Source organism: Primulina huaijiensis, chromosome 1, assembly GCF_012295235.1.
Source record: "Primulina huaijiensis isolate GDHJ02 chromosome 1, ASM1229523v2, whole genome shotgun sequence".
NCBI lineage: Eukaryota > Viridiplantae > Streptophyta > Magnoliopsida > Lamiales > Gesneriaceae > Primulina > Primulina huaijiensis.
Genome location: NC_133306.1, coordinates 17,041,499 through 17,053,502, shown reverse-complemented (window position 1 = coordinate 17,053,502; position 12,004 = coordinate 17,041,499). Strand labels below are relative to the sequence as shown.

Sequence of the window (12,004 nt, the reverse complement as noted above, 5' to 3'; positions counted from 1 at the left end):
CTGAGGTGTCACGACGAAAAATTCTCCGGCAATCCCTAATCATATTTTTGTCTGTGCAGAACTCGGAGCACCGATCCGATCTACTCAACTGTGAAGATTTGAAAATCCAATATTCAAACCAAACGCTTGATAAAATTATGGCGCCCCCTAACCCTATATACATTTATAATAAAATACGAAGAACTAAAACACTTGGGTTTTGGCAATTGGATTGCTCGACAAATAACCATTAATTTAATTCGATTAGGTTTTACACGTATATATAGAAACAAAGCAGACCAAAATGGTATGTATACCCCCATACTCACATCAGGTTCGGTTAAGCTTCACCGCTCCAGTTTTCAATTTAATCATGGAACTCAACTACCACTAAGATTAGTTTCTTCTTCTTCTTCTTCTTGTTTCTGGCAGGGAGTACAGTATATAATGGAAATAATCAGTGCGGTGCTGGTGCTGGTGCTGGTGCTTTTGGGATATCTCTTACTGAGACGGCAATGGAGTGGCCGCCACCGCCGCACACACAAGGGCCTGCTCCGCCGGCTGCCTCCCGGTTCCATGGGTTGGCCTTATATTGGAGAAACCCTCAAGTTCTATTCTCAACATCCCAACATCTTCTTTTCCATGAGAAGAAAAAGGTACGCACCACACACACACACACACACACACACACACTAATATCTATCCATGACTAGTTGTAGCTTCTAGTGGAAAAAATGCTCCACTACTTTCCCATTCTAGTTTTATTTAAATAAAAAAAATTGTTAAGATAATCGCATCCTTGTAATACAGAGAGAGATACAGAAATAATTTATATTGTCACTTGATCAAAGTACACCTTCCCTAGATATCACTCTGCATAAAATTTGTTTTTACACGACTCATATGGCTCACTCGTCAAAAATATATCTTTTCTATTTGTATTTTTTTTTTTTGTTTCCACGATGTACTTGTGACTAAATTATACAACATGTATCGCATACATCGATCCATAGTATATTTATACATGTATAGGTATGGTGATATATTCAAGAGCCATATATTGGGATGCCCTTGTGTGATGATTTCGAGCCCAGAAGCAACAAAGGTAGTTCTGGTGACTCAAGCTCATCTGTTCAAGCCGACATATCCACCAAGCAAAGAGAAAATGATAGGACCCAACGCCGTCTTCTTCCACCAAGGAAAATACCATTCTATGCTCAAGAAACTCATCCTTACATCCTTTCTACCGGCTGCAATTAAAGCCTCGGTTCAGCAAATCGAAAATGTAGTCCTTAAGCTTCTACACAAATGGGAAATGACCACCACCCCTGTTCATACTTTAGAGGAGATGAGCCAGGTAATTTTTCGGTCCCTACCACTATAATATTATAGTTGAGTGTTTCGTGAAAAACTTTTGGAAATTTAAGTCTTGGAATATTTACAAATATTGCTGATTTTTTTTTTTTTTTGTGGAAAATAGTAAATATAGTAATGTAAGAGCAGAATATATATTGTTTTTGAAGTGATTATAGGTTGAATGCAAAATAATGATAACTTGTCTAGCCAAGAATTGTTGCACTTTTATTTAATATTTGATGTATTTAATTAGTATGCGTTCGATGTTGCTATGCTGTCGGTGTTTGGGGATGACCAAGAGGTAGAGATGGAAGGAATCAAATATCTATACCAAACCTTAGAGAAAGGCTACAATTCAATGCCTTTGGATTTTCCAGGAACTCCTTTCTACAAAGCAATGAAGGTAAAAACAAAACAAACACACATACACAACTCCCTGAATATATGCATATACCTATACGTATATATATATATATATATATATACACACACAAATATTTTGCAAATAATCAAACACCTCCTGCGTTTTTGTCTTCATGCAAAAAAGAATTGAACACGTACCTGTAAGACGTGTAGTTGGATATGAATTCATCATGAGTCTCATGACTCCTAATTATTATTAAAATATGCATGACATGAGCCACTTCACCCGGGTGTAGTACTGATAGCGAAAAAACGCACTCATTTGTTAAAAAATAATTTTAGAAAGCATAATAGTGTATATTTCTAACATATTTATTATAATTTTTAATCATACATAGTTAAATTAATAGAAAAAAATGTAAATATAAAATATTTATAAATATGTTAAGCAATAAATATTATGTATCATTTGATTGATTGATTAAAAAACGAGAGAGAAAGATGAGGTTGAAAGAAAAATGACAAAAACTTGTGCGAGACGGTCTCACGGGTCGTATTTGTGAGACGGATCTCTTATTTGGGTCATCCATGAAAAAATATTATTTTTTATGCTAAAAGTATTATTTTTTATTGTGAATATGGGTAGGGTTGACCCATCTCACAGATTAAGATCTCTGAGACGGTCTCACATGAGACTCACTCAAGAAAAATATATGGAGAATAAAAATAATAAGTTTTATTAACACACACTAAGGATTTAACATTAATATATCTATGCTTAACATGACATGTAATTATCAAATAAAGTAAATTACAATTGTTCCAAATTCATTAAATTATATTTATTGACTCAAAACATTTTATTTAAAGTATAAAACTAGAGAAAATTATATTTTTGGTCATATATATTTGTCTCTTTGTTTTAGTAATTTATAATATCAAATTTCAATTTTTGTTTGCTATATTAAATTTTTTTTTAAAATTAGTTATCCTTCTGATGTGGTATACCTAAGACGTAACACTGACATAACACTGATCTATGTAATATCATATTATCAGTTTAGATAAAAATGACTAATATTGTTAAATTAAAAGATATAAAACTTAAAATTTGATAACATATATGACCAAAATAGTGAAGAAAGAAACATATACGACTAAAATGTAACGTTCCCTAACAATAATAATTAATAAATTAAACAGTTCGTAAACATTTACAACAGCTGATTGAAGGATAATGATTTTGAGTTATGTTTGTACACTTAGTATCCCAATATTTATACAGGCAAGGAAGAAACTGAACAAGACAATGATGAAATTAATAGAGAAGCGGAGGAGTAAAGGGGAATGTGGCGGAGGGCTGGTGGGAGTTATGCTGAGGGCTCAACAGGAGAAGATGAATGATTTAAGTGATGACCAAATAGCAGACAACATTATTGGAGTAATATTTGCAGCTCACGACACCACAGCCAGCGTATTGACTTGGCTGCTCAAGTATCTGCATGATAATGCAAATGTCTTACTTTCTGTCACGGTACATTTTCTTTCTTGTTTTTGCTATAAATTCTGTTTATTTATTATACGAAAATTTTGAACCGGTGCCTCTGGAACTTGATGTTTTGGACGTTCCGTGTCGAGAATGACATTATATGTTATGTTTTGAGTAAACCAGATTGCTTTGCTTCTTCTTATCTTAAGCTAAATAATATATAGCTTGTCTTGGGGCATTTATTTTAGATTTTTAAATAATAAATTTAATGACCTAAACAATGCAAATTTACTGTTTTTAGATGCATGCACAAATATGAACTTTTTATGACATATCGCTTTTCCATATATAATTTTTTTTGCTTTTTTAACAGAAATTTTTAGTTTTTACAATGAGTGAGTATCAACACTAAAATTTCAGAAGGAGCAGGAAGAGCTCCAGCGAAAGCTACGATTGCAAGGCCAGCGGGGGCTTACATGGGATGACACCCGACAGATGTCATTGACCACAAGGGTACCTACTTAGTCTTAAATTCATATCTATCTATATATTAAATAAGTAGCGTTGCTGAGACCAAGAACCACCGGTTTGTTGACGACACGTCTGGCTCATAAAATATTATTTAAGTTTTTAATATATATATATATATATATATATATTATATTATCTTACTTCATAACATATAGAATTTTGCGATTTTGATTCTAATAACCTGCATGGATTTCAAGATTTGTAATAAATTTGTGGAAAATAGGTGATTCAAGAGACATTGAGAAGTGCGAGTATTTTGTCGTTTACATTTAGAGAGGCAATGGAAGACGTTGAATTCCAAGGTTATGTGATCCCCAAAGGTTGGAAAGTTCTCCCTCTCTTCAGAACCATTCACCATTCACCAGATTTCTTCCCACAGCCCGACAAGTTTGACCCTTCCAGATTTGAGGTATATATTATCATTAACTTCGAATATCTTTAACTATAAAATATAATTTAATCGTCTTCTACGTGTCATTGTAATCTTCATATATATAAAAGGTTTTATGAATGTTGCCTTGTACATGACATGTATAGTCTAGCGTGGAACAATCAAGTTTCATACATTCACTTGGTTTATTTGCAATGTTATCATTAAAAGTGATGAACTGAAAATGAAATATGGGGACGTCGATTTTGGATCAAATTTATGTTGGAATATTGTTTTCTCGTACTCAAGAAACAGCAGAAGTTTTAGAAATTTTAGTTTTGATGTTCACGTTAGAAATTTTAGTTTTGATGTTCACGTTTTAAACGTGGTATGATTTAAACTATTCATAGATTGTTTAGATTTTATTTACCTTTGTGTTCAAAAACGATGAACGTCAAACCATTTCGAGAATAGCGGAGTTGGTCCTTCTTGTAAATCTCTACAAACGTTCTTCAACCTTCTAAACAGGTCCATAATCAGAAAATTTGTTTATCGTGTGGACTGTGCTACACGAAATTATTGGTTGAGAATAAATCGATCTATCGCCGGAAATTGAAAATTCCGACGAGACATCGACGGTGCAACTGAGGCGCAGCGGCGATGTCGCAGTGGTGTTTTGGTGGTGCTTCGCTGTAAGCCTTGAACATGGTGGTGGTCGAGTATGGTAGGGGAGAAAGAGAAAGTGAGAGAAAATCTTGACTTGATTTTCTTGTTGTGTTAATTGTTTTTTTTTTTACAACCCTTCGATATCATGTATTTATCAGACACAATATTTCAATCTCACCAAGATTCTCCTCAAACCAGAATTCTATATGTCCATTATTTGAAACTTTCATATTGTATTTTCTTTCTTGAAAATACTNTTAATTATTAACCAATTAATTAATTATAAACTCTTCTAATTATGAATGAGAATCTTATACTTAGTACACTAACATTAATTTATTTTTTAATTAGCATATTCTAAATTCACTAAATAAATAATTGTTAAAATCATTATAATCATGATCGATGATCAGACAATAAGGATGTATCGATGATATAAATCTTTTTCATATAATGAAAAACGAAAATTTTGAAGGTCCAAATTTTCCACTGATTCATTTTTGGCAACTGCCAGTCTTGTGAATTCCTTCACTGAAATAGAAAGTTCAACTTTTCTTACTTAATTAGCAATTAAACTAACTTCCACAACTTTCAAAAATTGAATCTACTTGTAAACTCATTTATAAGAAATCTCTTTGATCTCCATCAAACTACAGTCGACAAATTCAACGCATTGAATTCGATTATCTCACCGAGAACATATAATCCATTACTTGTGTGACCTTTAATGGTTTTGAGATACAGATAGACGTGGGTTCACAACATCACATGATTCAGAACAACATTTGTTCTTTTTCAGATTTATCCTAATTAGCTAGATTCTTTTCATCTACCCATTGATCAAGAACGTCAAAACTCAAGTTCGATTGCACCTATGAAATCATGGTCAGAGTGTCTAGTAGCATCGCCCCACGACTCCTAGGTATCACTGATAGTGCTTTCAAGAACCAGTAAGTTATGGTTCATATACATTACGGTCCTTTCTACTCATGTATCCCTATCGAATCTACAACTATTTGTGTATCGAGGGTTGCATATGAATTCAATAAGGATATGATATATCTTTTCGTAATGATAGTTAAATGATATGTGCAACTAAGGAAACATATTTCCATATAATATGTGTCTTACTTTGGCCAGAGATTTCTTGCACTAATAACTCATAAGATCACATAGGATATCTTCACCGGTAGGTGAGCGTTGAATCTCCGACTACAATATATTGAATGCTACGAATTTCAAAACTACACACAATCTCTTAATCTGATGACCGTCAATAGAGTCGGTAAACGAATCAAAATACAGGCTAGTACGCAGAGCTTCCATATTGTCTCGGATCTAATGACTGATGGTATACAACCATAACTGTGGAATAATCCACTAGATAATTGATAACCACTTAGAAAGTCCAAGAGATGATTGTTCAATGCCTCATCAAATGAGCAGTCATCTGTATGAATGGTCATCTTCATGACCTTATCAATAAAACACGACATGCATTTACATAAAAAATTCTAGTCTCAAGCTAAAGCGATCTTATCCTTATTTTACTCGACTGAATTGACTAAAAACCAATTTAGAATATAAATACACATTCTAATGAGTTTCAAGATTTTACATTGAGAAGCTAACCTCATTGTATCTATTGTATATTTTAGAAATTTATTTATGTAGCTTGCATGGATATACATATAAAGTAAATGTCATAATTTGATAAAATCGTAAAATATTATATTAATAAATATTTTTTTATATAAGAGTCATTAATAAAGCACAAACCACAAGCGATTCCCACTTGCCTTATAGCAAACTACCATAGATCTTAATCTCATTGCTACATGATGCTTCTCAAACAATGGTCCTGACAGAGATTTCTTAAGTGGATCTACGACGTTATCTGTAGAGGCAACTCTCTCTATTGATATGTCTCATCTTCCGAAAATCTCATGGAAAATGTTGAATTTCCTCAGTATATATTTGGATTGTTGATGAGACTTCAGATCATTTTCTTGCACAATGACACTTGTGTTGTCGCAGTACACCGGGATTGAACCAACTCCGTTAGGAATGAGGCCCAACTTTTGGACGAAATTCTTCATCCAAACAGCATATTTTGTTGCAGCTGATGAAGCTTGTATTTGGCTTTAGTAGTTTAATGCGGTGTGGTGTCTTGCTTAGAATTTTTCCAAGAGAAAGCACCACCATTGAGCATGAATACAAATCCATATGTTGATTTCGAATCATTCACATCCGATTGAAAGATAGAATTAGTATGCCTTTAAATTTTAATTCTCCACTATTGTAGACCATGAACAAATTCTTAGTCTTTCTCAAGTACTTAAGAATATCTTCACGACCTTAATGGACCAAGGCTCAACTGATATCTGCTTGCAACACTCAGTGGAAAAGAAATAGGTCGAGCAGAGATTGTACGATACATAATATTACCAATGAGAGACGCTTATGGAAGATATCCTCTCTTGAACTTTTCCATAGAGAATCATAGAGAATCTCCTTAGTATGGTATCTATATAAGTGGATTGAGTGAGCCATGGCATCCTTCTTGATCTATTCATATAGATCTGTGTTCCTAATACATACAATGCTTCACTCATATCCTTCACGTAGAATTTACTAGTCAACCATATTTTAGTTGATTGCAACATACCCATATCATTTTCAATGATTATTATGTCATCAACATAAAAGTAAGTTCCTCAGAATTCTTATCAAAATTAAACTCTTTGATGATATTATCTAACCTGATGTTTCAACTCCTCGATGTATATTTGATTCCGTAAATGGATATATGAAGTTTGCATACGTTATGCTCACTTCATACTAATGTGAATCATTCAGGTTGAGACATATAAATCTATTCCTTAATATCACATTAAAGAACGATGTATTCACATCTATCTGTCATATTTCATAGTTATATCATGCTGCTATGAAAATCAGTATTCTAATGGATCCAAGTCCAAAACCAAGGTATATGCGGGGAATAAAATGCAACATTACACAAGCTTCAAACATTTACATGTTTTCAGTCTTCAAAACTTTTGAGGATCTGGGCCCATCATATTCAAATCTTGATCTCTTATTAAACCTAATATTTAATTAAATTTCTTTTGCACATTGAGATACAAATTTAAGGGGTGAGACCGGGCCAAAAAGGCCAACTTTAATAATTATCAAATAATTAAAAATACAATAATTTAAAAAACCATAACATACGCCTAGCAAATTGGTCATGGATTTTGATCATATTTTACCATATAATAACATATATTATATCAAAATATAATATCATATATTATCAAATTGTATATCTTACAAATATGTCACTAACAGACATAATTATAAAAATAAAAATTATAAAAACACCTTTAACCCAAACCTTTCAAGCCCATGAGCCAGAGAGTGCCCGGGACCATCTTGGGTACCCATGTTATTTTCCCTATCCATTGCCCGAAATTTTCTGGGCAGCTTCGTGCAGCACCAACACACTGCCTTGCACGAAACAACCATTATTGTTTTCATTAAAACTTCTACGCGGACGTCGCTGCCTAGATGTACAGCGGCTGCCTACACGTGAGCTGCCGAAAACTATTCTAGCAGTGCTCGGATTTTTTTTTTTCAAAAATTTTCACAGCCTGGGATTTATTTGGATTTCACATGCGGTTAGAAAAGATTTGTTCACCAAAATTTTAAATAGTAAGCAATATAAGAATCATATGATTGAGAAACCTAGTCTTTGATACCACCATTAGAGTACCGTTTTTTCGCACCCAAGACGCAACGAAAGTTTTAAATTTTTGTTTAATGTTCAAAACGTTCTTGGGTGTCGTATGATTTAAACCATTCATATGGTGTATAGATTTGATTTATCTTTGCTTTTAAGAACGCTAAACATCAAACCAATTCGTAATTAGTAGAGTTGGTCTTTTTTGTAAATCTCTACGAACTTTCTTTAATGTTCTAATTAGATCCATTATCAGAAACTTTGTTCCTCGTGTGGATTGTACTAGAAATCTGCACGAAATTATGTGTTGAGAATAAATCGTTCAATCATCCGTAACTGAAAATTTCGGCGAGGCAGCGGCTACGCTACGACGCTCCGTGAGCCTTGGACTAGGTGGTGGTCGAGTAACGTAGGGAAGAAAGAGAAGACAAGAGAAAATATCGACTTTATTTTCCTTTTTTTAATTGTTATTTTTTAAAACAACCATTTGATATCATGTATTAAATAAATACAATATTCCAATCTCACCAGGATTATCCTTGAATCAGGATTCTATCTTTCTATTATTTAAAACACTCATTATTTTTCACTCTTGAAATACTATGCATAATTAAGTTATTATAAACTCTTGAAAATACTTGACAAACACACATACACAAATATATATTATTTAAAAACTATTAATTAATTAATTATTAATCAATTAATTAATTCTAGACTCTTCTAAACTATTCAATATGAGTCTTATACTTAGTAGTCAATACCATAATTTTGTTATTTAATGAGCATATTCAAAATTCACTAAATAAATAATTGTAAACTCATTAGAATCTCGATCAACGATCAGACATCGGCAATATATCAAGGGTACAAATCTTGTTCATATAATGGAAAAAGAAAATTTCTAGGCCAAAATTTTCCACTGATTCATTTTTGCAGCTGTCATTTTTGTGAAATCTTTCACTAAAACAGACAGTTTTACTCTCCTTACTTAGTTAGCAATTAAGATCTTCCAATAATTGAACCTACTTATAAATCTTTTATAAGCAATATGTTTGATCTCCATCAAACTACAGTCAACGAATTCAAATTCTTGAATTCAGACCCTTGAATTCAAGCATTTCAATGGGAACACATAATCCAATACTTATGTGATCTGCAATGGTTCATGGATAGAGCTAGATGTTCGTTCACAACATCATGTTATCTAGAAAAACATTTATTCTTATTATCCTAATAAGCCTCATTATTTCCATCAAACCCTTGATTAAAAAAACATCATAACTCAAGTCTGTCTAGTAGCATCATCTCACGATCCCCTAGGTATCACTAATTGCTAACTAAGTAAGGAGAGTAAAACAGTTGGCATATCGAGAGTTGCATATGAATTCAATAACGATGTGATGTATCATTGAATAATAATAGTGACATGGTATATGTTACTAAGAAAACACATTTTCCTAATGCACATGTCTTATTATGGCCAGAGATTCCTTGCAATAATAACTCATAAGATCACGTAAGATATGTCCACCGGTAGGTCAGCGATGAATCGCTGATTACAATGCATTAGCTCCTAAATATTTCGAAACTACATCCAACCTCGCGATCTGATGACCCTCAATCGAGTCGTAAAATAGATCAAAGTGCATGCTAGTGAGTAGAGCCTCCATGTTGCCTCGGGTATAAGGACTAATGGTGTACAACTATAACCGCGGACTAATCCACTCGGTAAGTGACAACCACCTAGAAAGTTCGAGGGAGGGTTGTTCTATGTACGTTAAATTATCACCCATCTGTATGAATGATCATCTCCATGACCTTACCAATGAAAATGACGTTTACATAGCATATGTTAATATCAAGTTCAAGCGATTTTTATTCTTATTTTAGACAGCTGAATCGATTAGAAAATATTTTAGAATATGCAGTATACTTCCTAATGCAGATAAACATTGGGAGAATCAAATCTATTAGAGGTAAAATTTAAGATTTAAAAATATTACTATTTCAGCAGTGGGAGGACCATCAAGATTTAATAGACATGCAAAATAGATCAAATCTGTTGTATATATTTTTTATTAGTTAGAGCTGACTTTAGATTTTGGTACTATATGATTATATATGCTGTTAATCATTGGCATGTATTATCCATAGTTCATTATTTTTTTTAATCATATTATCCATAATTTATGGTTACATACATGTATGTCGAAATATTCACTGGATTATAATTAATGGGATGTGGCAGGAACCATCAAGGCCTAATACATACATGCCATTTGGTCACGGAGTGCACTCCTGTCCCGGAAGCGAACTTGCCAAGCTTGAAATGCTCATCCTCCTCCATCACCTCACAACCACTTATAGGTGCATTTATTATTGTTTTATTATTATTATTATTGCAGTATTGGCGTGGGTGGGGATGAGTCATTTTTCGCTTACGTGAGTTCAAATCCACACTATTTATAATAAATTTCAAACTATTTCTAGCTAGGACAGACCATGTATCTACGTATAATGTTTGTCATTAACTCAACTGTCTAGTTTGTTTATAATTCAAGATTTATCGGGAACGTCAAAATAATTGCTCGATGAAGTCAAATCCCAATTCAATGTATAACACCCAAACACTTAGACTTGTTTGAGAAATAGGAGACCACTCACGATTAGGTTTAGGTGTACTCAACACGTCGAGACATATATAAAAAACAATGCTTGTAGACGAGAGTGCCGAAAACTGTTTCTAAATCGAAAACTGCTCGTAAAGATCGAAACAAACGGTTCTGAAGCTTCTTTTTTTTTTTTGGAAGTAGATTAATATGTTTCCTTTGTTATCATTCATATCTAATAAACGAATAACATTATGTGGTTTGACATCAGATGGAAAGTCATTGGAGAGGATGATGCAATACAATATGACCCATTTCCCGTGCCTAAAGGAGGATTGCCAATACATGTTTATCAAAGGACTAAAGATACACCTGAAATTACTTTTCAATACCATTAGGAATTCATGACCAAGAAGAAGGGACTAAAGAGTTCCTTGTGAGGACTACCTCCCTTAATTTCCTTTTCTTGTATCCCAGTGCCAAACAAAAATGATGCTTCGTACAAGTATTAGATTTTTGCTCAAGAAATGCTCTTCTTATCAATGATCACTAATTAAAAGTTCATATATGATAACAAAATCAGTTGTAATTAAAGGTCATAAGTATCATGGGATATTTTAACGGTTTTTGTTTCAGTTTGAATATGATTTGAATATTTGTTGGAGTTTGGATTAAATGATTGGTTTTTTTTTTTTTCATTTTGTAATGAATAGAAATTGGATATTGAATTACTTGGGCTTTGCACTCTATTTGAATCAAGGTGAGTGTAGCGGGTTGTTGCACATTTGAATAAGAAATGGTGCAAGGGTTAGTTTATATATTATTCAATACTTTAAGGTGTATTATAATGAACCAAGTTGAGTTATTAATAAAGTACGAGTTAAACATGATTA

At 33.0% G+C, this 12,004-nt stretch overlaps 1 protein-coding gene across 1 annotated transcript; it reads left to right on the top strand.

Annotated features, from left to right (window-relative positions):
* The first annotated feature begins 318 nt into the window (after positions 1-318).
* Positions 319-11,596, top strand: LOC140957132 (abscisic acid 8'-hydroxylase 2-like). Its single transcript, XM_073414289.1, has 8 exons — positions 319-635; positions 1,012-1,336; positions 1,589-1,738; positions 2,984-3,232; positions 3,608-3,700; positions 3,942-4,127; positions 10,751-10,869; positions 11,383-11,596. Exons 1-8 carry the CDS (start codon positions 427-429, stop codon positions 11,507-11,509), a joined length of 1,458 nt encoding a protein of 485 aa, XP_073270390.1. The 5' UTR covers positions 319-426; the 3' UTR covers positions 11,510-11,596.
* The last annotated feature ends 408 nt before the right edge of the window (positions 11,597-12,004 follow it).